The 23888-nt window shown below is 46.9% G+C and overlaps 2 protein-coding genes across 5 annotated transcripts; both read right to left on the bottom strand.

Moving 5' to 3' along the window:
* Positions 1 to 886: 886 nt before the first annotated feature.
* On the bottom strand, positions 887 to 10426 carry Hexim2 (HEXIM P-TEFb complex subunit 2). 4 transcript variants are annotated; one of them, XM_070027923.1, is made up of 3 exons: positions 10256 to 10426; positions 8800 to 8895; positions 887 to 1951 (listed from the first exon to the last, which is right to left on the bottom strand). In XM_070027923.1, exons 2-3 carry the CDS (start codon positions 8860 to 8862, stop codon positions 1157 to 1159), a joined length of 858 nt encoding a protein of 285 aa, XP_069884024.1. In that variant the 5' UTR covers positions 8863 to 8895; positions 10256 to 10426; the 3' UTR covers positions 887 to 1156. The 4 variants fall into 4 exon arrangements, with proteins under 4 accessions (XP_069884024.1, XP_069884021.1, XP_069884022.1 ...); XM_070027920.1 differs by lacking the exon at positions 10256 to 10426 and adding an exon at positions 9489 to 9712; XM_070027921.1 differs by lacking the exon at positions 10256 to 10426 and adding an exon at positions 9521 to 9712.
* Positions 10427 to 20251: 9825 nt separating this feature from the next.
* Positions 20252 to 21685, bottom strand: Hexim1 (HEXIM P-TEFb complex subunit 1). The gene has a single exon (XM_070027919.1). The coding sequence runs from the start codon at positions 21683 to 21685 to the stop codon at positions 20618 to 20620; it is 1068 nt and encodes a 355-aa protein (XP_069884020.1). The 3' UTR covers positions 20252 to 20617.
* Positions 21686 to 23888: the final 2203 nt, after the last annotated feature.

Genomic DNA, 23888 nt, shown 5'->3' with positions numbered 1-23888 from the left:
GAACTCCACCCTTCAGCTTTTTCCAAAAATCTTCCCTTCTTCTCAAACACGCCCCCCCTTCCCCAAACTACTTCTCCTTCTGTAGGGGAGGCTGCTAGCTCCTGCCACCTCTTTTTTTTTTTTTTTTTCATGCTGGTACCAGAGTTTGAACTCTGGACGCTTGAACTCTGGGCCTAGATGCTTTCCCTAAGCATTTTCACTCAAGGCTGGCACTCTACCACTTGAATCACAGCTCTTCTTCCAGCTTTTTTCTGATTAGATATGAGTCTCACAGATTGTCCTGCCCTGGCTGGCTTCAGACTTTGATCCTCAGATCTCAGCTTCGCAGGTAGCTAGCATTACTAGTGGTGTAAACTGCTGGTGCTGGACCTTTTGTTCTATCGTTCTATCTATTATCTATCTATCTATCTATCTACCTATCTATCTATCTATCTATCTATCTATCTTTCGGCCTATTACCTACCTACCTACCTACCTATTTTCTGCAGTTAGGGTCTCAAAAGATGCCAGCTTGGAACTCTTAGTCCTCCTGCCTTAGCCTCCTTTACACTGTTACAGGTATGTACCACCACTCCCAGCTGCCATCTGACATCATGGGCATCGAGTTCTGGCTACACTTGTGTGTTCTTGCCTGAGAGCTCTCCTACTTGTAAACGCCTGAGCACAGGCCACTTGCTGCAGAACACAGAGCAGAACTTAGACATTTGGACACTTTTTCAGGGCCCCATCTAGAGGTCTACTGACCTCTCTAGCTCTGAGCAAGGAGAGAGAGGGGAACTGAGATCTCTTTAGAATCAAAGAGTTTTGATTCTCAGAAGAGCTTAGTGAAAGCAATTCTAGTCATTCCCGCTCGGTTTTATCAACATCATTTAATTTCTCTGTAAAAAGTAAAGTGAATAACAACAACAAAAAAAAAGAGAGAGAGAGAGAGAGAGGAGGAGGAGGAGGAGGAGGAGGAGGAAGAGAAGGAAGAGGAGGAGGGGGAGGTAAGATGACATCAAAAAGTCCACTGCAGAAGCTGGAACTTGTCTTAGCTGTTCTCAGGGGGCCCAGGAGTACTGAGTGTGATTTTCATTTGCCACTAGCTCCTTGAGATGCAGCTAGCCTGGGTTTAAAATGGGGCCTTGTCCTTGGGTCCACCTGCCTGGGAGGGTTTCTAGGTACCAGACTCCCCACTGTGGTGGCAGCCCTCTCGGAATCGCACCTCATTCTCCTGCCGAAGCCTTTGGTTCTCTGTCTTAAGCCTCTTTACCTCAGCAGCTAGCTCCTCCACCTGGTGACAGGGCTGCTGGCTGGTGCCTCCCTGCCTCTGCTGCAGCCTCCGCGTTTCCTCCTCTGCTTGTGACAGCCGCTTCTCCAGATCCAGGTAGTCTTGAACCAGCTCCTGCTTGCTGCGGCCCTGCAGACTCTCAGTATGGTAACGCTCGTAAGTCTCAGAAAAGTCCCTCTGCTGGAACTCACCATTGGCTAGGTCCTTCCCATCACTGTCTTCTGCCTCACTTTCCCCACTGGAGGCTGGGTAGGACACCCCATGAGACACATCCAAGTTGGGCTCCTCTGGGTCGCGGTCATTCATCAGGAACTGGGTGGTGTTGTAGGGTGCCACGGCCTGGCCTTTGGCAAACATCTCCTCCCGGACTCGGGAGGCCCTCTGGCTCTGCCTTTCATCCCGCTGCTGCTTCTCAGCCCAGCTCAGCTCTAAGTAGGGCCGCCAGTGCCGCTTGCGCTTCGATGACCGCCTCCGGTGCTTCTTCCTGCCCAGCACAGCCCCAGAGGCACAGGCCCCCGCACTCTGGGTCCTGGGACCCCCTTTGCTGCAGCCTGGACCACTGCCAGCCCCGGCAAGATCTTCATCTTCTGAGATACTTTCCTTTTGGGCTGTTAGAAACAGGGAACTACCATGGGCTAGTGGCTCAGGGAGTACCTGGGGACTCCCTGGAGCGCCAGAGGTCTAAAGAAAGAGGAGAAAGGATGGATCAGGACAGCCTGTCCCTAAGCGGGACAGAATCCATCCCTGCCCACCAAGCATGGAGTCAACCTTCCCATACCAGCTCATCTACTCCCCCTCTACCCTCTCACTTTTTTGGGGGGGGGAGGGGAGGTCCAGTTTTGGGGCCTGAACTTTAGGCCTGGGTGCTGTCCCTCAGCTCTTCAGCTCAAGGCTAGCACTCTACCACTTGAGCCACAGAGCCACTTCTGGCTTTTTCTGCTTATATGGTGCTGAGGAATCAAACCCAGGGCCTCATGTATGCAAGGCAAGCACTCTACCACTAAGCCACCTTCCCAGCCTCTACCCTCTCACTTTTTTAACTGTTTACCTAGTTATTATCTGGCTCCAGCTCTCCTAGTAAACTCAGGTAAGAGCAGTATTTTCCCTGTGTCTTTCACTACTGGTCTTTTTTTGAGGGGGGGGGTCCGGTCGTGGGACCTGAACTCTGGGGCCTGAACGCTGTCCCTCAGCTCTTCAGCTCAAGGCTAGCGCTCTACCACTTGAGCCACAGTGCCACTTCCGGCTTTTTTCTTTTTGCTTATGTAGTGCTGAGGAATCGAACCCAGGGCCTCAGGCATGCAAGGCAAGTGCTCTACCACTGAGCCACCTTCCCAGCCCCAACTACTGGTCATTTTAATGCCTAGAACAATATGGGCTACAGAGTAGGTGTTTTCTCTTCTTTTTCTTTTTTGGTCATTGTTTTATGGGTTTTTTGTTTTTTTGTTTTTCTGGCCGTGGGGCTTGAAATCTGGGCCTGGGCACTGTCCCTGAGCTCTTCAGCTCAAGGAGAGCGCTCTTACCACTTGAGCCACAATGCCATTTCCGGTTTTCTGGTGGTTACTTGGCGATAGGAGTCTGATGGACTTTCCTCCCTGGCTTTGAACCTCGATCCTCTCAGATCTCAGTCTCTTGAGTAGCTAGGATTATAGGCATGAGCCACTGATGCTTGTAACTTTTGTTTGTTTGTTTGTTTTTCTGCCAGTCGTGGAGCTTGAACTCAGGGCCTGGGTGTCGTCCCTGAGTTTCATTGCTCAAGGCTAGTGCTCTACCACTTGAGCCATAGCTCTACTTCTGGTCTTTCTTTCTTTTTCTTCTTCCTTTCTTCCCTCCTTCCTTTCTTTCTTCCTTCCTTCCTTCCTTCTTTTCTTCCTTCCTTCCTTCTTTCCTTCCTTCCTTCCTTTCTTTCTGGTAGTTTATTGTGGATAAGAATCTCAACGAGGCCGGGCGCTGGTGGCTCATGCCTGTAATCCTAGCTACTCAGGAGGCTGAGATCTGAGGATCGCGGTTCAAAGCCAGCCCGGGCAGGAAAGACCATGAGACTCCTATCTCCAATAAACCACCAGAAAACCGGAAGTGGCGCTATAGCTCAAGTGGTAGAGCGCTAGCCTTGAGCTGAAGAGCTGAGGGACAGCGCCCAGGCCCAGAGTTCAAGCCCCCACGACCGACAAAAAAAAAAAAAAAAAGAATCTCAACGAGGGCTGGGAAGGTAGCTCAGCGGTAGAGCGCTTGCCTTGCAAGCATGAGGCCCTGGGTTCGATTCCTCAGCACCACATAAACAGAAAAAGCTGCAAGTGGCGCTGTGGCTCCAGTGGTAGAGCACTAGCCTTGAGCTGAAGAGCTGAGGGACAGCGCCCAGACCCAGAGTTCAGGCCCCACAACCGGCAAAAAAAAAAAAAAAAAAGAAAAGAATCTCAATGACTTTCTTGGCTTCAAACCCAGAGCCTAAGATCTCAGCCTTCTGAGTTGCTAGGATTGCAGGCGCGAGCCTCTGGTGCCCAGCAAGAGTAGGGGTTTTATAAATACCGTGGGAAAAAAGCCAGTGCTTAGCCAGTGGCTCATACCTGTAATCCTAGGTAGGAAGCTGAGATCTGAGAATTTTGGTTCAAAACCAGGCCAAGTAGGAAAGTCTGTGAGACTCTTATCCCCAAGTAAGCACCAAAAAAGCCAGAAGTGAAGCTGTGGCTCTTGAGTACTAGCCTTGAGCAAAGAAGCTCAAAGATAGCACCTGGGCCCTGAGTTCAACCTCAGGATTAGCATATATAAGCAAAAAAGCTGGGTTCTTATGGCTCATGCCTGTAATCCTAGCTACTCAGGAGGCTGAGATCTGAGAATTGAAGCGTTCTCAGAGGATCTGAGATTTGAAGCTAGAGCCAGCAGGAAAGTCTGTGAGACTCTTTATCTCTAAATAACTGTCCAAAAAGCTAGAAGTAGAGCTGTGGCTCAAGTAGAAGAGCACTATCCTTTAGAGAAAAAGCTAAGAGATAGCACCATAGGCCATGAGTTTAAGCCCAAGTACTAGCACACTAATGAACAAATAAACAAATAAATATTCTGAACATGAATGGACCAGGAAAGGAACCAGTAATGGAAGGCAGGTCCTGATGTACCTACTTTTCACTCTTGCTGGAATGTGTGTCTTTTAGACAGAGTGGCTCTCCTTGATAAGCAACCTGTGCACTTGTACAAATGCCTCATGCTTACTCTGCTGTCTCTGCCTGCCTCTGTGTGTATGTATGTGTGCGTGCATGCGTGTGCATGTGCGTGTGCGTGTGTGTGTGTGTGTGTGTGTGTGTGTGTGTGTGTGTGTTGGTCCTGAGGCTTGAACTCAGGGGCTGGGCACTGTCCCTGAGCTTTTTTTTTTTTTTTTTTGCTAAAGCTCTACCACTTGAGCCATAGCTCCATTTCTGGCTTTTTTGTTAGTTAGCTGGAGATGAGTCTCGTGGGCTTTCCTGCCTGGGCTGGCTTTGAACAAGTATCCTCAGATTTCAGCCTCCTAGTAACTAGGATTATAGGAGTGAGCCCAGATTTTTTTTTTTTTGACATGAGAGTTTTGCTGTGTATCTCAGGGTATATTCAAAACTTATGATCCTGCTGCCTCAGCCTCCCAAGTAAATACGCTTGTCAGGTGCCAGTGGTTCACACCTATAATCCTAGCAGCCTGAGCAGAAAAACCTGCGAAACACTTATCTATAATTAACCAGCAAAAAAAAAAAAAAAAGGCAAAAATGGAGGTATGGATCACATAGTAGAATGCTAGCTTTGAACAAAAACCTAAGGGAGAAAACCCTGGTCCCTGAGTTCAAGTCCCCGTACTGGCACTGGAGAGAAAAAAAAAGCCGAGGCTCACAGGCACCTGCCACTATGCCCAGCTTTGAACTCAAAAAATAATTTTTTGTTGTTGATATTGGGGTTTGAACTCAGGTGCTTGTGCCTACTAAGGCAGGCACTCTACCCTAAACTCAGTAATTTATGAACAAGGGGCCCCATAATTGTACAGTAGATTCTGCTTCCAGCTGTATGAATGGCTGGCTCTTTCTTATCTTTTAGAGCTCAGTCCCAATGTCAGCAGTTCAAGGAGGCTCTTGTGACTATCCTTCTTAAAGTAGCCCTACCTCCCCTCCCCAGTGACTCTTCTATCATAGCACACAGGTAATACACCACACAATCTTTAGCATATTGCCACTTACTTTACCATCTTCCTTCCTCCCCTGAGAATGTCAGAATGTCTCGTCTGTTCAGTTTCCCACTCTACTCCTACGCACGGCATACAGTAAGTGCTCAATAAGTATTTGTTAAGTGACCAAAACTTTGTAAGATAAGAGGATATAGGGTGGCTACAATCTTTACTCTGGAGGTAGAGATGAGGAGGATTTCAGTTTGAGGCCAGCCCAGGCAAAATACTCAAATGAGTTCCTCATCTCAACAAGGTAGATAGCAAGTGGAGGTGTGGCGCAAGTGGTAAAACAGCCTTGAGCAAAAAAGCCAAGTGAGAGGACTTGGCTGTAAGTTCCAAGCCCCTGGATGGGCAAAAAATTAAACAAACAAGCAACAAGCTGGTATGGTGGCACATGCCTGTCATCCCAGCTACTCAGGAGGCATAAGCAGGCAAGAAGGTCAAGGTCCAATGCTGCCTTGGGAAATAATGTCAGACCCTGACCTGAAAAATAATGAAAACAAAAAAAAGAGCCAGAAATGGAGCTCAAGTACTAGTTCCTGAGTTCAAACCTCAGTACTACCAAAAAGAAAAAAAAAAAAAAAAAAGAACCCCCAAAATGCTGGACAAACAGAAGACTACTCTTCTTTTTATCCTTCTAAGGTATGGAAGATAGAATGTGTTTATACCAAGTACTTTATGAGTCTCAAAGAGGTCCTTAACATAAAAGTGTCAATTCTATTCTGTAATGCAAGCTCCAGAACTCACAAGAGATAGAAAGGGATCTGTCCAGAGAATGTGTCTGTTTATCTCTGTTGTGATGCGGGTAGGAGTACTGGGTGTGGGGGATGGGCAGTGAATTGCTCTAAGTTTGTGGTTTGGAGGATTTCTAATAATACCCAAACCATCAGTCTGTTGTTTTATAAAATACAACATGGCATCCGTGCATGCGTTCATACAAATGAAGAGTATTTGGGCAATGTGTCAGTTTGGGGTTTTTTCATTGGATACTGTGTTTGAACTCAGGACTTCATCCTTGCTAGGCAGGTAGGTATGCTATCATTAGAGCTATGACCCAGTTTCAACAATGCGATCTTTAAGGCCTTATAAGAGCCTGGAGCATATTATGCGTGTTTTACAGATTCTGAGGGGGAACTTCAGGGGAAAAGAAGTATGTTACAGTTAGAGAATGAGAGTAAGGAAGTGTGTGAGAGTGTGTGTGTGTGTGTTGTGTTACTTGCAGGGAGTTCATCAATCATGAACAACAGGCCATTTCCATCAATTTGGGCTAAGACAGAGCTGTTGTCCCACCCATAAGACACAAAGCCTCTTAGAATTAAGGCAGGGTGGCTTATTTGTGTGTTCATGATCATTGACTAGTTCTCTGCCCTTAGTATATGTCCCCTAGTGATCCTTCCCCTAGTCTTACATTCCATCTCCCTTCTGAAGTCTTACCCCTCAACCACCATTATCATTTTTGAAGATAAGCTGTGTCACCTGGGTGAGTCATTTGCCCTCTCCGAACCTTCTTGCCTCAACATGTCATGAATCCCAAGTAAGATTAATTCATTTAACACTGAAACTGGCTAGGTAGGGTAGGTCAAAGCTTCTCCGAACCAGGTGTAGTGGCACATGCTATAATCCCAGCCCTGGGAAGGTAGAAGCAAGAGGATCAATTCAAAAGCAGCCTGACCTACATACTGAAACTGTTTAAAAACAAAAAAAGCAGGGCTTGGGATGTAGCGTGGTGGTAAAATGCTTGCCTAACATGCAGAAGACTTGAAGTTTGATCCCTAGCATTTAAAAAAAATTAAAAAATAAATTAAATAATAATAGTAATAAAAACTTTACTTCCCTTAAAACCCTCATCTATGGAAAGTTGTGAGGAGAGGAGAATAGGTAAGGTAAGGCAGAGTGATGTAATGAGCTAGAAGTGTTTTTTGTCAGTTGTGGAGCTTGAACTAAGAGCCTGGGCACTGTTCCTGAGCCTCTTTGTGCTCAATGCTAGCACTCTACCACCTGAGCCACAGCACCACTTCCAGTTAATTGGAGATAAGACTCTCACAGACTTTCCTGCCTGGGTTGGCTTTGAACTGTGATTCTCAGATCTCAGCCTCCAGAGTAGCTAGGATTACAAGAATGAGCCACTGGCACCTGGCAAGGTTTGGATTCTTATTGTCAGACTAGAAGGTGGCATTCTCAAAGGGCATAGTATCTCTTTTCTGTCCTCTCTTCTGGGTTATCTCTTATTCTCCTTACATCTCTGTTTATTTAGCCAGTCCTGGGGCTTAAACTCAGGGCCTGTGCACTGTCCTTGAGCTTCTTTTGCTCAAGGCTAGCACTACTACTTGAGCCACAGTGCCACTTCTGGCTTTTTCTATTTATGTGGTACTGAGGAATCGAACCCAGGGCTTCATGCATGCTGGGCAAGCACCTTACCAGTAAGACACATTCCCAGCCCTCAAATTTTTATTCTAAACTGTTTCTTGCTTCACACTTGGTTCTTAGCCTGAACAAAATGGAAATATTGAACCAAGTTATTTGTCCCCGAGCTTAAGACAATGTTCTGTTGTCAGAAAACCCTACCTTTCTTCTTCTTTTTTTTTTTTTTTTGCCAATCATGGGGCTTGAGCTCAGGGCCTGGGCACTGTCCCGGAGTCTGTGCTCAAGGCTAGTACTCTACTACTTGAGTCACAGCACCAATTCCAGCCTTTTCTGTGTATGTGGTACTGAGGAATCGAACCCAGGGCTTCATGTACGCAAGGCATATTTTCAGCCCAACTTTTTTTTTTATCTATTTTTATTTTTATTATTTATTTTTGCCTTAACTCAGGGCCTTACCACTGTACCTGAGCTGCTTTTGCTCAAGGCTACCACTCTACCATTTGAGCCACAGTGCCACTTATGGCTTTTTCTATGTATGTGGTACTGAGGAATCGAACCCAGGGCTTCATGCAAGCTAGGTAAGCACTCTATACCACTAGGCCACATTCCCAGCTTTTTTTTTTTTTTTTAAATCTTGGCAGTACTGGAGTTTGAACCCAGGCCTCGTACTTGCTAGGTAGGCACTCTACCACTTAACCACAAGCTCAGCCCCAGAAGGCACTAAGTTTAAACCTGATGCTTGTTACGTGACAAGAAGTCTAGAAAAGGCATTTCAGCTAGAACCTTAACTTCTGTGAAGTGGAAATGAAGGGCTACTAGGAACTCATGATTTAGCGCTGATTTATCTGGCTTATTACCCAGAGCATAATGGAGACTCAATTAAAATACTGGTTTTCCAAATCTGCCAGCATATCTGAGACAGAAAAGTTGAAATGACAGCTGGCAGCTCCCATGTTCAGGGTACTCAGGTGACTTGGAGGGCAAGACTTACCTTCACCTCCTCTACAGCTGTTGGTGACTCTGTATTACAGTTGGTCTGATTCACAGTGGCCATCTTCTTTTACCAGATGCCTTTAACTCCTGACACCTGTTTTGAACAACAGAAAAACCTAAATCCTGAAGGACAATTCTTAGGAAGAATCTGGCTGCTCAGGAATTGTTTGCCCAGGCAGTGGCAGCCATTTTGTAGCCCCAGAACTGCACAGTGGAGAGCTCGAAGGCCACTTCCACAGCCTGATTTTCACACCTCCAGCCAGCAAGGGACCAAATGGAATTGAGGGGCCATCTTCCCAGTCTTGAACTTCAGGCTTCAAACTAGGACTTCACCTATACTTTCTCCTCTGAGAAGTCACTGAGGCCTAAGTTTTGATGCCCCAATAACCAACGGGAAAAGGAGACTGGGAGCTCTTGGCCACCTCAGCTCCACCTCAACCTCCTCCCCAGGCTAGGCAAAACCTCTGGAAGTTTGGCTAAGATCTGGGTGGAGCCTAGAGCTGAGGCCATTTTGTCTTGAGCCTTGTCAGTCTCCCTCCTTCCTCTGGGGAAGGGAAACAGAGGAAAAAGGTTAAGAGGACTGCATTACATGCAGCTGGGAAGGAAATCCAACTAGGATAAGGACGGGTTTATTGGGGAAGGGGAAATAAATCATGGAAGGGTTTTGCAAAGGTGGAATTGACCTACTTGCTGTCAGGGTTATGCACACCACTCACTACCTCTTGTGTGTCTTTCTGTGCGATCGGTTCCCAAAGCCTCAGCCCTAGTCTCTTACTGCAGTAGCAGCAGCTCTGTCCGAGGCAGCCGCTCAAGCACTAAGGTTGTGGGGGAGGGGAAACAGCCTGGCAGCGCAGTGTCTGCTGGGGATTGTAGTTCTTCCATCGTGGGACAGCAGCCAAAGGTCCGGCAAGTCAACAACCACACCCTAGAACTTCAAAACCCATCTGCCCTTGCGCGGGAGTCCCGCGCACACCGCTCCTTTTCCTGATTGGTCCAGCCTTCTGCCAATATTTTCAATGTCGTTAACGATTAGCTGTGCGGAAGCAGAAAACTACCTCCCTCTCCATCTCAATTAAAGAGTTCATTGATACTGTTCATCTTTACGGGAGGAATGAAGTAGATCCGGCATAAAGGGGCTGGGCTTGGCTGCGGAGGGATACCCAGCCCTTGAGGAAGGCGACGAGAAGATCGGTGGCCGCCACCGCCGCCATTTTGGGCTGGGAGGAGGCAGCGGAGGGACTCGCTGCGCAGTGAGAGCACCCCATGGGGGGTGGTCCGGGCGCGGGGAGAGGCCGGGCCGAGTGGGCTGCCTGAAGTGGCTTCGCCGGGAGACGTCGGGGAGGGATACCGGGGAGGGTGAAGGTTGGATCTCCCCGGCGGAGCCCGGTCCTCAAAGCGTCCCGGCAGCCCCACAGCCTCGCTTCTCCCGGAGAGCGGGGTTCTATGGTAATTACCGTGTGTTTCCCGAGAGCCCTCCCAGTAGGGGAGAGACCACCGAGATGGGGCTCTCCTCTGCTGCACTTGCACAGAGGCGTGGATCCGAGGCCGGACTCCGCCAAGGCCTCTCCCCCCGCCCCCATTCGTCCTGGGAATGTGGCGGCCCGGCAGGCCAGGCGTAGCGGGCCCCCCACTCTTGACAGACGAGGTGGGCGCGACGCCGGGTTCCAGTCGCTGGCACCGCTGGGAAGGGCAGAGGTCGCAGCCCTGGTTCTCTCGGTTCCCCCCCCCCCAGGCGTGGTGGTTCGCTGGAGGCTCCGGGGGCGGAGATCCGATGCATAGTCACCCCCACCCCCAACACCAAAGCCATCCTGCCACTCTGGCTGCGAAAAGTAACAAATCTTCGAACTAAATGTAGCAACCCTGAGTTCCAGTGGGACCAAGTGGATGGCGATGGGGGCACGTGGGAGCCTCTAGCTCCTCCCGTTTGGAGATCTCTGAGCGCTCTTGCCCTCAAAATTTATCCCATCCAGTCCTGATCCCCAGAACGACCCGACCTCCGTACACCGCTCAGCCACTTTGGAAACTCCTACTAAAGTGTGTCCTTACACTTCTCTTGAAAGTTTACACCAAAGGGACGGCGGGTGGGGTGGGTGGGAGTGTTTCTGCCTTTTGTAGGGTTGAGACATAAAATGATTCAGAATCGCCATTCAGAGTGGCTCATTTTGGATGCTTCAGAAACATCTGTTTGCATTTTGAAATCCGAGCCATAGTTTTACTAAAAACTTTTGGGAAGAAATGGCTGCCTTTCTAGAGGTGTAAAAGGGAACTAATTCCAGTGTATTCTTTGTAAGACTCCACAATCTTTCCAATTTCAAGAATTTTTGTCCCACAAACTAGACAAGATTACTTTGTGTGCCACTGATGTATTGCTGCTAAGGGAATCTCTTCTGTAGATCTTGAAGCTACTAAAGTAGATAACATTAAAAAAAAAATCATATAGGGTGTGGGGAGAGACCTGCTTTAAAAGAATAAACTCAACCTGAAAGTATAGTTGTACCAACTTCTTAAAACTTGAGGTTTGATGTGAAGTCATTGAATTGCAGCTTGTTTCCTACTGCTTGAAATCTAAATCCAGAGAGATTTGTGGCTCAGGGAGATCTTCAAATTATAGTTTGGCTAAAATGTCAGTTAAAATTATGAGTAGGTAGGCTCTGAAGTAGGAAGGTAACTGGGCAGTAAACTTTTATCTTTCTGGATACTTTGAAGTGAATCTTATTACCAACTATGGAAGGTCAAATTCCTGAACTTTACTAGCAAGACCTGTAAAAATTTCTTGAGAAACAGAAGTACTTCCCCTACTAGTAATAGTTTTAACTTTTATGAGTGATAATTCTCTATCTTTAAAATTTTGTTCTCCATCCCTCTGACTTTCTCAGGAGAAAATGTTACAACTAAATTGTAAAATAGGGTCACTGTTGACCTGGATACTTTTTTTTCCTCTCTAGCTCTTTTCTTTCTTTCTTTCCTTTCTTTCTTGACAGGGTCTCTTACTGAGGGTATGTGGCAATGGTAGATCAAGTGCTGACATGTTTGAGGCCTTGGGTTCCATCCTCAGCACTGCAAAACAATAAACAAAATGTTTGAGGTGGAAATATGGTTCAAGGAGTAGAGTCCCTGGCTTCCTAGCAAGAAGCCCTGAGTTCAAACCCAAGTGCTTCTAGGGGTGGTATTGGGGGGAAGGTTAGGCTAAAAAAGATAACGATTTCACTGTGTAGTTCAGGCTAGCCTCAAACTCTCAATCTTCCTGCCTCAGCCTCTCAAGTTGTGAGATTGTAGGCATGTACTACCATACTCTTCTTCCCCCCCCCCCCCCAAGTTCTAGGCCATATTCGCAGCCTCACACTCATCCTTAAGTATAGTTCATCTAAAATTTAAGCTGGGCACCAATGGCTCACACATTTAATCCTAGCTACTCAGAAGGCTGAGATCTAAGGATCTCAGTTCAAAGCAAGCCCAGCTAGGAAAGTCCAGGAGATACTCTTACCTCCTCCCCAAACCAAAAACCTGGAAGTTGAGTTGTGGCTCAAAATAGTAGACCAAGGAGTCTGGAGCAAATAAACTGGGGGACAGGGCCCAGTACTGGCACCAAAAAAAAAAAGGCACTGGTGGCTCATATCTGCAATCCCTACCACTCAGGAGGCTGAGATTCATGATTCAAAACCAAGCCATGCAGGAAAATCATGAGATTTATCTCTCAATTAAACACTGAAAAGAAAAAACAGAAGTGGAGCCCAAGTGATAGAGTGCTCACCTTAAGCAAAAAAGATGAGGGACAGTTCCCAGGCCTTGAGTTTCAAGCCCCAGAACCAGCATAACAAAATTCAAACACTCCGAAGTGTATGATGTACTTGGTCTGTAATTTGATCTTGATATGTTCATTTTACCCTAGTCAAATGTACCACCTGGCCTGGTATTTTTCTATAATCCCAGAAATTAGGCTAGGCAGGAACATCTTGAGTTTGAAGCTGCCTACACTGCATAGCAGACCCTATATTAAAAACAAAAACAAACAAAAAAAAAAAACGGGCTGGAAATGTGGCTTAGTGGTAGAGTGCTTGCCTAATGCATGAAGCCCTGGATTTTCAATTCTTCAGTACCACATAAACAGAAAAAGCCAGAAGTGGCACTGTGGCTCAAGTGGTAGAGTGCCAGCCTGGGGCAAAAGAAGCCCAGGGACAGTGCCAGGCTCTGCATTCAAGCCCCAGGACTGGCAAAAACAAAAACAAAACCCCAAAAACAGGCAGAAAATACTAAGGATGTAATCCAGTCTAACAGTGCTTGCCTAGCATGTATAAGGCCCTGAGTTCTGAGTTCAGTCCCCAGCACTAACACACTTGGTAGGAGTCCAGTTAAATAGTGATAGAAACTGCAAAGGATTTTAAAGATAATGGGTGTTTTGTTTTTTTGTTTTTTAATTAAGAATCTATTGGAAGAGAATCCTAGGCTTGTGATTCATCCTCCATTGTGAAGTAATCTAGTTAAACCTTTGGATGCTACTTAGTGGTGACTGTACCAGGTGCAGAAATTTGCTACTCATTTATAAATGAAAGATCTTAAGGGTGACCCATAAACTTTTCCATTCTGACTTTAAAAAGTGGGGGATAAAGTCAGTTTGTTAATGGTCCTCTGAACATTTACTGAGCGAAACAGTGGACTGGAAGTTTGGAACTCCAAGTTCTATTTCTGTGTGTGCTGCTACTTACTTGGTTGGCTTGGCTAGAAGCCAAATCCTGACAATGAGGCCAAACTGGACATTTGTTGAGTCTGTTGTTCATCTGATATTCTGCCAGAACATCAACTTCCTCCTCAGCATGTCCCTTGCAGATGAGTTGATTTGTGTTTTTGCACACTTTTCAACCCTGTAGCATTCGATTCTTCATATGAAAATGTTATCAATGCTGTCTTTTCTCATAAACACATTAAGAGTAACTACTCTTCAGTAGTTATGCAAACATCTCTCTAAAAGTTAGTAGGGCAGTTGGGAGGCCTGCCTTACCAAAGTATGGCCTTGGTTGTTGGACATTCCAAATTTTTAAGGCTGCCACATAGGCTGAATGAAGATCAACTCTTAGGGTGCTTAGTTGTTACTGTGAAGTCAACATTTCACATATGGCTTGTGGCTGACTCCTTGGGAGGAGGCCCTTGTAAGTGGGATTCTGGGGTAGCAGTTAATTGTTTACAGTATTCCTCTTCAGGCTGATGATGCTTGTTTTGAACTCTTTGTTTTTTGTAGTTAATTTCTTCCTCTCCTGTGTTTAGGTCCCAGTATCCTCTATTGTCTTTTTAAACTGTTCAAGTATAGGGTTTGTTAAGTGCCTTGTTAATAATAACTAGAGAGAAAGAACTAACCTAATTATATTCATTCTAGCCCCAAGTTTGGTCTTTTGCCTTTGCCCGAAAGTTGTACAAGGATTAGCCAGGTATGCAGAATTACAAGTTGAAACATGACATTTAGAACACTTACTACTGGTGCTTGAACTCAGGGCTTTTGAGTTCTTGCTTGACTTTTTCACTCAAGGCTGACACTGTCAACACTTGAGCTTCCTGTAGCCCTCTGGATGCTAGGACAAATTCTTACTGAGTAGCTTACAAAAGAGGTCCCCAATTATGTTGAATGAAGCACTAAATTCCCACATTTTCCTTCAGGAATGTACTTTTTCTCAATGAGGACCAGGGCTTTTTAACATTTCACACACACACAAAACCAGTTAGATACTTCTAAAAGAATATGGCTTAGGGGCTGGGAAGGTGGCTCAGTGGTAGAGCGCTTGCCTTGCATGCATGAGGCCCTGGGTTCAATTCCCCAGTACCACATAAGCAAAAGAAAAAAAAGCTGGAAGTGGCACTGTGGCTCAAAGTGGTAGAGCGCTAGCCTTGAGCTGAAGAGCTGAGGGACAGCGCCCAGGCCCAGAGTTCAGGCCCCACGACCAGACCCTCCCCCCCCCCCAAAAAAAAAATATGGCTTCAGATGAGAATTTACAATTCCCTTCTGAATTTATTTTCTTGAAAGAAAAAAAAAATAAGCCTAGCTTAACTGCTTTTGGTGCCATATTGAAAGAAACATCACACTTCCTATTTCAAGACTTACTGATAGTTTACTGTAGCAGCTCAACTATTTGAATTTTGTTGGTGTGTAAAAGGGTTCAAGCCAGCCTGAGCTACATAGTAAGTTTCAGATGACGCTAAGATACAGAGAAAGGCCCTATCTCTAAAAAAGTAAAGAAAGAACACATTAAAAAAACAACAACAAAAAAAAAAACTGCTTAGTGCCGGTTGCTCTTAACTACTAAGGAGGCCCAGATCTAAGGATCGCAGTTCGAAGCCAGCTGGGGAAGGAAAGTCCCTGAGACTCTTACCTCCAGTTAATAGCAGAAAACCAGAAGTAGTGTTATAGGCCACGTGGTAGAGTACTCGCCTTGAGCTGAAGTGCTCAGGGACAGTGCCCAGGCCCAGAGATAGCCATTTACAATTTCTGTATGAATAAAGTGAAAGCAAGATGCTGATGTCTTATGCCTATAATCCAGGCTGCTCAGGAAGTTGAGATCTGAGGATCACAATTCAAAGCCAGTCCAAGCAGAAAACTCCATTAGACTCATCTCTAACCAGAGAAACAAAAAGCCTGAAGTGGAGCTATGGCTCAAGTAGTAGAGCACTAGTTTTGAACAAAAAACCTCAGGGAAGCAGAGCACCAATGGTTCATACCTATAATCCTAGCTACTCAGAAATCTCCTCTGAGGATTAAGGTTCCAAATCAGCCAGAGCAGAAAAGAGTCTGTGAGACTCTTATCTCTACTGAACTACCAAAAAAGCCAGAAGTACAGCTGGCTCAAGTGGTAGAGTGATAGCTTTGAACAAAGTAAACTCAGAGACAGCACTTAGGCCATGAGTTCAAGTACCAGGATTGGCACAAAAGAAAAAGAAAATTTTGGTAGAAAACTTGAGATTTTTGCATAAATTCATCATTCTAAGAAAATAAGAGTCAATGTCTTATTTCCAGGCAGAGTCATAATTCAAAGTCACATAGTAACATGAGAATTACTTAAAACTATATGAAGCTAGGGCTGGGAATGTGGCTCAGTGGTAGAGTGCTTGCCCAGCATGCATGAAGCCCTGTGTTTGACTCCTCAGCACCACATACACAGAAAAATCCATAAGTGGTGCTGTGGTTCAAGTGGTAGAGTGCTAGCCTTGAGCACAGAGAGGCTCAGGGACAGTGCCCAGGCCCTGAGTTCAAGCCCCAGGAGCAGCAAAAAAACAAAACAACAAAAATTATCTGAAGGGCTGAGCTGAGAAGGTGGCTCAGTGGTAGAGCGCTTGCCTTGCATGCCTGAGGCCCTAGGTTCCATTCCTCAGCACCACATAAGCAAAAAGAAAAAATCAGGAAGTGGCGCTGTGGCTCAAGTGGTAGAGCACTAGCCTTGATCTGAAGAGCTGAGGGACAGTGCCCAGGCCCAGAGTTCAGGCCCCACAACCAGACCAAAAAAAAAAAATTATCTGAAGCCAGCCCAAGCAGGAAAGTCCACAAAACTTTTTTTTTTTTTTTTTTTTGTCGGTCATTGTGCTTGAACTCGGCCTGGGCGCTGTCCCTCAGCTATTCAGCTCAAGGCTAGCACTCTACCTACTTGAGTCACAGTGCCACTTCTGTTTTTCTGGAGATGAGAAACTTCTGGTTGGCTGGGAAAGTGGCTCAGTTGTAGAGTGCTTGCCTCACATGCATGAGGCCCTGGGTTGGATTCCTCAGCACCACAGAAACAGAAAAAGGCGGAAGTGGTGTTGTGGCTCAAATGGTAGAGCACTTGCCTTGAGCTTAAGAGCTGAGGGACAGTGCCCAGGCCCAGAGTTCAAGCCCCACAACCGACAAAAAAGAAAAGAAAAAAGAAACCTCTGATTTATTGGAGATAAGAGTCTCATGGGCTTTGCTGCCCAGGCTGGCTTTGAACCGTGATCTTCAGATCTTAGCCTCTTGAGTAGCTAGGATTACAGACGTGAGCTACCAGCGCCGGGCTCCATGAAACTCTTATCTCCAGTTAACCACCAGAAAACTGGAAGTGGTACTGTGGTAGAGCATTAAGTAGCCTCCAGCAGAAGAGCTCAGGGACAAGTGCCCAGGCCCAGAGTTCAAGACTTACAACCAACAAAAACAAGGAAACAAAACTGTTTGTAGCCTAGCACCAGTAGTTCACATCTGTAATCCTAGCTACTCAAGAGGCTATGATCTAAGGATACTTGTTCATAGACAGCCCAGGCAGGAAAGTCTGTGAGACTCTTATCTCCAATGAACTACCAAAAAAGCTGAAAATGGATCTGTGGCAAGTGATATAATGCTTGCCTTGAGCAAAAGCAACTCAGAAACAGTATATCCAGACCCTCAGTTCAAGCCCAGGACCCACAAAACAAAAAATGAAGTATTTGTATAATTAAAAAACAAAACTGAACTGAGTATCTTCTAAAAGAACATACACTTTTTTTCTGCTGATAAATGTGTTTATGGGCTTTTCAAGATTCATTTGGAAATTTCATGCTTCTAATAGTTGTCTTCCTTAGGAATAGTATCTAAAATTAGAGGTTATCACTGCTGCATCCTTCAAAAGGAAGTAAGGCTCTACACTGTAAAGCCAGAGGGCACTCTAACTGCTGCCTTTTCACCAGCCATTTTTTTCTAGGGCTGCTGCATGACGTCATAGCAGAAAAAAAGAAAAACATGAAGAAAACTATTTCAAATAAACATTTAATGTAATTTTAGGTCAAAGATAAAAACTGATCATACAGTATTTCCCCAGTACAAAAAATTAACAGGAAGTAGAGGTGTGATTCAAGAGGTAGAACATCAGCCTTGAGTGAAAAAGCCAAATGAGAGTGTGTGAAGACAAGTCTGCTCCCCCCCTCCAAAAAAATTAAAAAGGGTCTCAAGTGTTATCACTTGGTAGAATAAGACCAGCACAGTCCAGGATGAAGGCCAATTCCATCCTACTGCCATAGTTTCCCTTAATTTATTGATTAGTATATGCTTGTGCATCATAAAGTACATTTCAGTTCTTGGTGGTACTAGGTTTGAACTCAGTGGCTTGTGCTTCCTAGGCTGCTACTCTACCACTTGAGCCACACCACAGGTCCAGCTTTTTGCTGGTTATTTTCGAGATGGAATCTCACAAGGCTGGCCTCAAACCTTGATCCTTTAGGTCTCAGCTTCTGGTAAAGCACCTGCATCCTTGCAAGGGCATTTCACTCAAACTTTCCACCACCACTGTTGCCATTTAGTTGCAAAACAGCTTCTCAATCAGGGTTTCCCTTATCAGCTAAGGAGGTTTTGTGTGTGTGCGTGTGCATATGTGGACACCAGTACCTAGCTTGAACTCGGCCTGAGCACTGTCCTTTGGTCCTTAGCTTACTTATTCCATTCAAGGCTAGCACTCCACCACTTGAGCCACAGCTGCACAAATTGTTGTAGGGAAACACTGATAAAGAGCAGTGTATAGTGACAAAATAATCCTAATTTCATATTTTGATTTTGTGTTCTTGGGGCCTCTGAGCATTTTGAAAAGAACTACTCAACCTAAACAGCCAACAGTACAAGTTAGGAGACTGAGAATATTGACTGTGGAGAATATATAAGATTCAGCACCTGAAGACCTCATCTAGCTCCTTACCAGAACTGTATAATTTTATTTGCAATGAGAGGCATTTTCTTATCTCAATTTGACCTTATGGAGAGATGGACAGCTCCTTTTTTTTTTTTTTTTTTTTGGTCATGGGGCTTGAAGTCTGGGCCTGGGCACTGCCCCTGCACTCTTCAGCTCAAGGCTAGCGCTCTACCACTTGAGCCACAGCACCACTTCTGGCTTTTTCTGTGTATGTGTGCTGAGGAATCAAATCCAGGGCCTCATACATGTGAGGCAAGCACTCTACCACTGAGCCACCTTCTCAACCCAAAATGTTTACTTTTATTTATTTGTCAGTCATGGAGCTTGAACTCTGGGCCTGGGCGCTGCCCCTTGGCTCTTCAGCTCAAGGCCAGCACTCTACCACTTGAGCCACAGTGCCACTTTTTTTTTTTTTTAAGAGATCACTTTGTTAGGCAATTAGGCCAAATCCTTGGATACCACAGCCATTTCCTTTATAAATCCAATATTCTCCACCTTTAAGCATTTAATATAAAGAACTTCCCCATAAGTTTCTAACTAGTCACTGCACTAAGAAAGCAAAACATTTACCAAGAGCCTCATGCAATAACTCTTAGCCTTTTTATGGGGAGAATGGAGGATTACTGAAAACTAACTTGTAGAAATAAAATGAGTCTATCAGGATAGACATACTAACAAATTAAACTTTGTTTGGTACTAAACTTTTTTTTTTTTAATGTTGGGATCTAACTCAGGGCTTTGTGCTCAGCTTATTAGTAGCTTTGCCCAACAAGCAGCGGGATTTAGGCTTCTGATTTTAGCCACTTTCCACTCCCCAAAACACCCATTATTGGTTTATTTTTCCAGAATCAACAAAGAAAAGCTCGCCAGGTGCTGGTGGCTCATGCTTGTAATCCTAGCTACTCAGAAGGCCGAGATCTAAGGATCACAGTTCCAAGTCAGCTCAAGCAAGAAAGTCCTTGAGACTCTTATCTCCAGTTAACCACTAGAAAACTGGAAGTGGAGCTGTAGCTCAACAAGGTAGAGGCTCTAGCCTTGAGTAAAGAAAACTCAGGGACAGTCAGTGTCCAGGCCCTGAGTTCAAAGTCTCAGGACTGGTACTATTGGCTCGTACCTGTAATCCTAGCTATTCAGGAGGCTGAGATCTGAGGATCATAGTTCAAAGTCAGCCTGGGCAGGAAAGTCCTTGAGACTTTTATCTCCAATTAACCACCAGAAAACTGAAAGTGGCACTGCGGCTCAAGTGGTAGAGAGCTAGCCTTGAGCTGAAGAAAGAGCTCAGGGAAAGTGCCCAGGCCAAGTTCAAGACCCATGACCAACAAAAAAAGAAAAAGAAAACCAATGAACTACAAAGCAAGCACAGTTAAATGTTGCAGATAATTCAGTATTTTACCTGACTGTATATTGTAGCATTCTGAAACCCAGAAGAAAAACAGATGGCAAAAATTTTCTCATTTTTCATAGGAAATTTAGAATTCTTTTCTTTTTTTCTTTTTCTTTTTGCAGGTTCTGGAGCTTGAACTCAGAGCCTGGGCACTGTCTTGGGCACTGTACTCTGTGCTCAAGGCTAGCGCTCTACCACTTGGGCCACAGCACCACTTCTGGCTTTTTCTGTTTATGTGGTACTGAGGAATCAAACCCAGAGCTTCATGCATGCTGGGCAAGCATTCTACTACTAAGCCACATCCCAGCCCCAATTTTGAATTTCTTAAAAGACAAACTTAAGCATTTTGTGTTAACCCTTCAGAAGTTCTGTCACATAAATCAGTATTTTGAATTAGGTCTAGAAATCACACTGGAACTATTACATTTACAAATATTAAATTTATTATAACTAGAATTTATTGGTTCTCAGATTTGGCCACCTTATAGCTCGGTTTGAGGGGATTTCTCTTAACAGAAAAATGCATTATAATTTGGTCAAATTACACATTAAAAAAACTTTAAAAAGGAAAACAAGAAAAGCAACCCTTCAGTTTCACATAATTAAAGAACAGAAGAAAGCACGCAAAGCTACATCATAGCTAAATTTACCAAACCAACCAAAGCCGGAGGGGATTTTCTCTTCTGATTATGTCATAAAAAGGTCCACTGTCTTATATACACTTGTGTATAATGTTACATTCCAGCACTGTAAAAAGTCCCCCTTTCCCCCTCCCCCCAAAAGTTTACAGTCTAGTCTCCAAACTTGGAAAGCGGCGCCCGCTCCTGCTGCCGATGGAGTTCGTTCTCCGTCTGCAGCTGGAGGTTCTCGGCGCGCAGCCGGGCCAGCTCCAGCTCCAGCTCCCGCACGCGCGCGTCATCGCCACCCAGCCGCTTGCTTTCCAGCCGCAGCCGGTTGTTCTCGTCCTCCATGCGTGAGAGGCACTTCTCCAGCTCCAGGTACTCCTTGATGAGCTCTTGCTTGCTCATGTTCTGCAGGCTTTCCGCGTGGTACCGCTCGTAAGTCTCCGAGAAGTCCCGCTGCAGAAACTCGCTGCCGTCACCTCCCATACCATCGCTTCCCCCGTCCTCCTCGCCCGCCTCCTCCATAAAGTCCTCATCGCTGGTGTCGTCGGACTTGGCCGCAGCCCGCTTGGGATAGAGGCCGGTTTTGAGATCCGGCTCCTCTTGGTCGTGATCATCCATGAGGAACTGCGTGGTGTTGTAGGGCGCAACCGGTTGGCCCTTGGCGAACATCTCAGCTCGAATCCTCGAAGCTCGTAGGCTCTGCTTCTCGTCAAACTTTTTCTTCTCCTCCCAGGTCAGCTTGTAATACGGTTTCCAATGCCGCTTCTTCTTGGAGGGGCGTCTCCTATGTTTTTTCTTGCCCAGCTGCCTCAGCTGCTGTCCCCACGCGTCCTCGCCTTCAGCGGCGGGAGCCCCCAACTTGGTCTCGGGGTCAGGAACCGGCTGGGAGAGCGGCTCGGACGTCGGCTCCCCTCCCGCCGGCGGGGAGGCGCCGCCGGCGGACAGGTCGTCCCCATTCTGGCCTTTTTCGCCCGCGTCCAGGCAGCTAGATTCCGGACAGGCCTGGGTCTGCATGGGAGGCGGCTGGGGCTCCAGGCTCCCTTCTCCCTCCAGCCCCGGACAGCCGCCCGACAGGGGGGACGCTCTCGATTGCCACCTACCGTCCTCCTTGGGCACCCGCTCCTCCGCGCCCGGGGGGCGGTCAGGGTTCTGCTCCTCACGGACAGCAGCAGCACCTGTACAGTTGCTAGTTTGAGGCTGGTGTTGATATTCTGACAAGAGTGGCTCGGCCATGGCTAGTCAAGTCCTCCTCTTGAAGTTTGCAGTCCTTGTGGAGAAAAAAGGTTTATGTTTTAGAAAAATGCTCAAAAGTCCTCTTTAACCTGTAATTCCTCCAGTGACGACTTTGCGTCTTCCTGTCAGCAAACTCCCACTTGCAACTTAAAATCAAGTCAGCAAAGGGTTAAGCGCCCGCTGCGCGGTCAGCGAGCAGGTCCAAGGGGTGCAGCGGCACCAACAGTAATGTGAGGAGAAGGTGGGCTTCAAGCCTCCCCGCCGAGTGCCCCCACGGTCTACGAGTTGGTGGCAAGGAGATGCGGTTTAAGTCCAACGGGTTAAACTCACCCCGAAGGGGTTAAAACTACCCGATGACGCTGCCTCCGAGGGGCCGAATCCACAAAGGGTTAAATCCCCTGCCGCAGAGCCCACAAGGGGTTAAAGTCCCAGAGCCACCTCCTCCCACTTCCACGGGTGTCGCTCCAACCCGAGCTCTTAGTTCCCTAGGCCGGGCCAGAGCCTTAGCCGAGGACAGACAAACTCATCTCCCCTTTGGCTCGATGCTCTGCTCAGCTCAGTTCTCCTCCGCCTCCTCCTCTTTTCCTCCCTCCCTCCCTCCCTCCCTCCTCCCCCTTCCGACAGCTCCTCTTCCGCCTCCTCCCCCGACTTCCCCTCCCAACCTGCTTTTCCACCTGCCAACTTCCAACTGCTGCCTCCCAGTCCTCTGCACCCCTTTTATAGAGAAGCCTGTTCGCCCCGCCCATGCGCACGCGTAATAGAGTTCCCTAGGCGGGGAGCCGGGAAGCGTAGTCCTCGGCTCTCAAGCCCGCCCTCCTCGTGCGCCGTGCGACGTAGCCAATCCCTGGGCCCGAAAGGGGCGTCCCCCAAGCTGCCGCTTGCCTTAGCTTGTTCCTTGCTAGAGAAGCGTGGGTCCCCATTGGCTAAGACTTACTCGTCCCTCCAAAGAAACAAGACCAATCGAGGAGAAGACGGGGCGGGCTCTGGACCATACCATTCTGATTCAGGAATATGAGAAGATTCCATGACCGACGGGATCCCACGCAGAATGTCTTTAAGAAAAGGTGTATTTTAAAGACTATTATCGTACCATGCCCTCGGAGGGAGGTTTTGGCGGTCACAAATATTTGTTAACAAAACTTAAAAATGGTTTATCCCCAAAAAGTAGTCCCTAAAGTGTAAAAGGATTAAAATCACATAAAGAGAGGTTGAACACAGCAGCAAACTCCGGATTCGCAAGATTTACAGTAATAGCTTCAAGGCAAGTAGCTTGTCTCCTGAACCGACATTTGCGGAGGGATATTGTGGATATAATTCTCAAAAAACGAAGAGCGCAAGAAGAAGTAAACAAATGATGAATAAAAAGTGCCGCCTTAAAGGGACAGCGTGACAGTTCGTTTCGTGAAGCCGCCACAGACTAGGCCTCGAGGGACGAGAGGGCGGGTTCGAGTCCCGGTGACGTCGGCCCCCGCCTACCCTGGGGACCCTCGGGTGAAAGTGGCTGGATCCCGGCCCCCCGCCAGGGCTTGGCGATTTCTTCCCGGTCCCTGCGGCCAATACAGAACGGTCTACGACCAAACCTCTCCTGGGCCAGATGGAAAGCTCCATCCAGGTGGGGTTGAAGGAGTCGACCCCGGCCTCGGCTTCGGTCAAAATGGCCTCCCGAGGCCGGTTTGGTCTCTTCACTTCCGAGTCTAGGCAGAGTGCGTGCCCGCCGACGAGCGTCTTTATTGGGGAGGGGTTCAAAATGAATGAGTTTAATATGGGAGAAGGAGGGTCGTCCCCCAGGAGCCCTCCCTCCTTGGGCGCCTGGGAGGATGCAGGGCCCAAGGCTGCCCCGAGGTGGAGGCCTGGCCCCAGAATGCCACTCAAGGTGCTAACCCAAGGCTGGGACCCCGTTCTCCCCAGAAGCATCTTCCAGCCCTAGGACCCGAAGACCCCTCCAAAGACCTGGGCTTTGGGATTGCTGCTCCTTCTCTATTGCACTCCTTGACTCACACATATTATTATTGTTGTTGTTATTGTTCCAACCCTGGTATGCTGTATGATATTCCACGCGCAAAACCATTTGACCTCACCACGGCCACCAAGGCAGGCAGGGTAGGAATTATACCGTCTCCGTTTTAGAAATGGGCAACCAGTGAAGAATTAAATCTCTTAAAGAGTTAAAGACTAGGAAAGGAAACAAGTGACTTGTCCAAGG

The sequence above is a fragment of the Dipodomys merriami genome, unplaced genomic scaffold, assembly GCF_024711535.1.
Source record: "Dipodomys merriami isolate MVZ:Mamm:240054 unplaced genomic scaffold, mDipMer1.0.p SCAF_19, whole genome shotgun sequence".
In the NCBI taxonomy this organism is placed as follows: domain Eukaryota; kingdom Metazoa; phylum Chordata; class Mammalia; order Rodentia; family Heteromyidae; genus Dipodomys; species Dipodomys merriami.
The sequence above is the reverse complement of the archived record's forward strand: the minus strand, read 5'-3'. Positions and strand labels throughout refer to the sequence as shown.

Excerpts from the sequence above, each read along its gene's own strand:
- Hexim2 (XM_070027923.1), bottom strand. The coding sequence starts at position 8,862 with ATGGCCACTGTGAATCAGACCAACTGTAATACAGAGTCACCAACAGCT. Across the intron at positions 1,952-8,799 it reads CAGCTGTAGAGGAGGTGAAG|ACCTCTGGCGCTCCAGGGAG; the intron begins GTAAGTCTTGCC and ends CTCTTTCTTTAG.
- Hexim1 (XM_070027919.1), bottom strand. The coding sequence starts at position 21,685 with ATGGCCGAGCCACTCTTGTCAGAATATCAACACCAGCCTCAAACTAGC.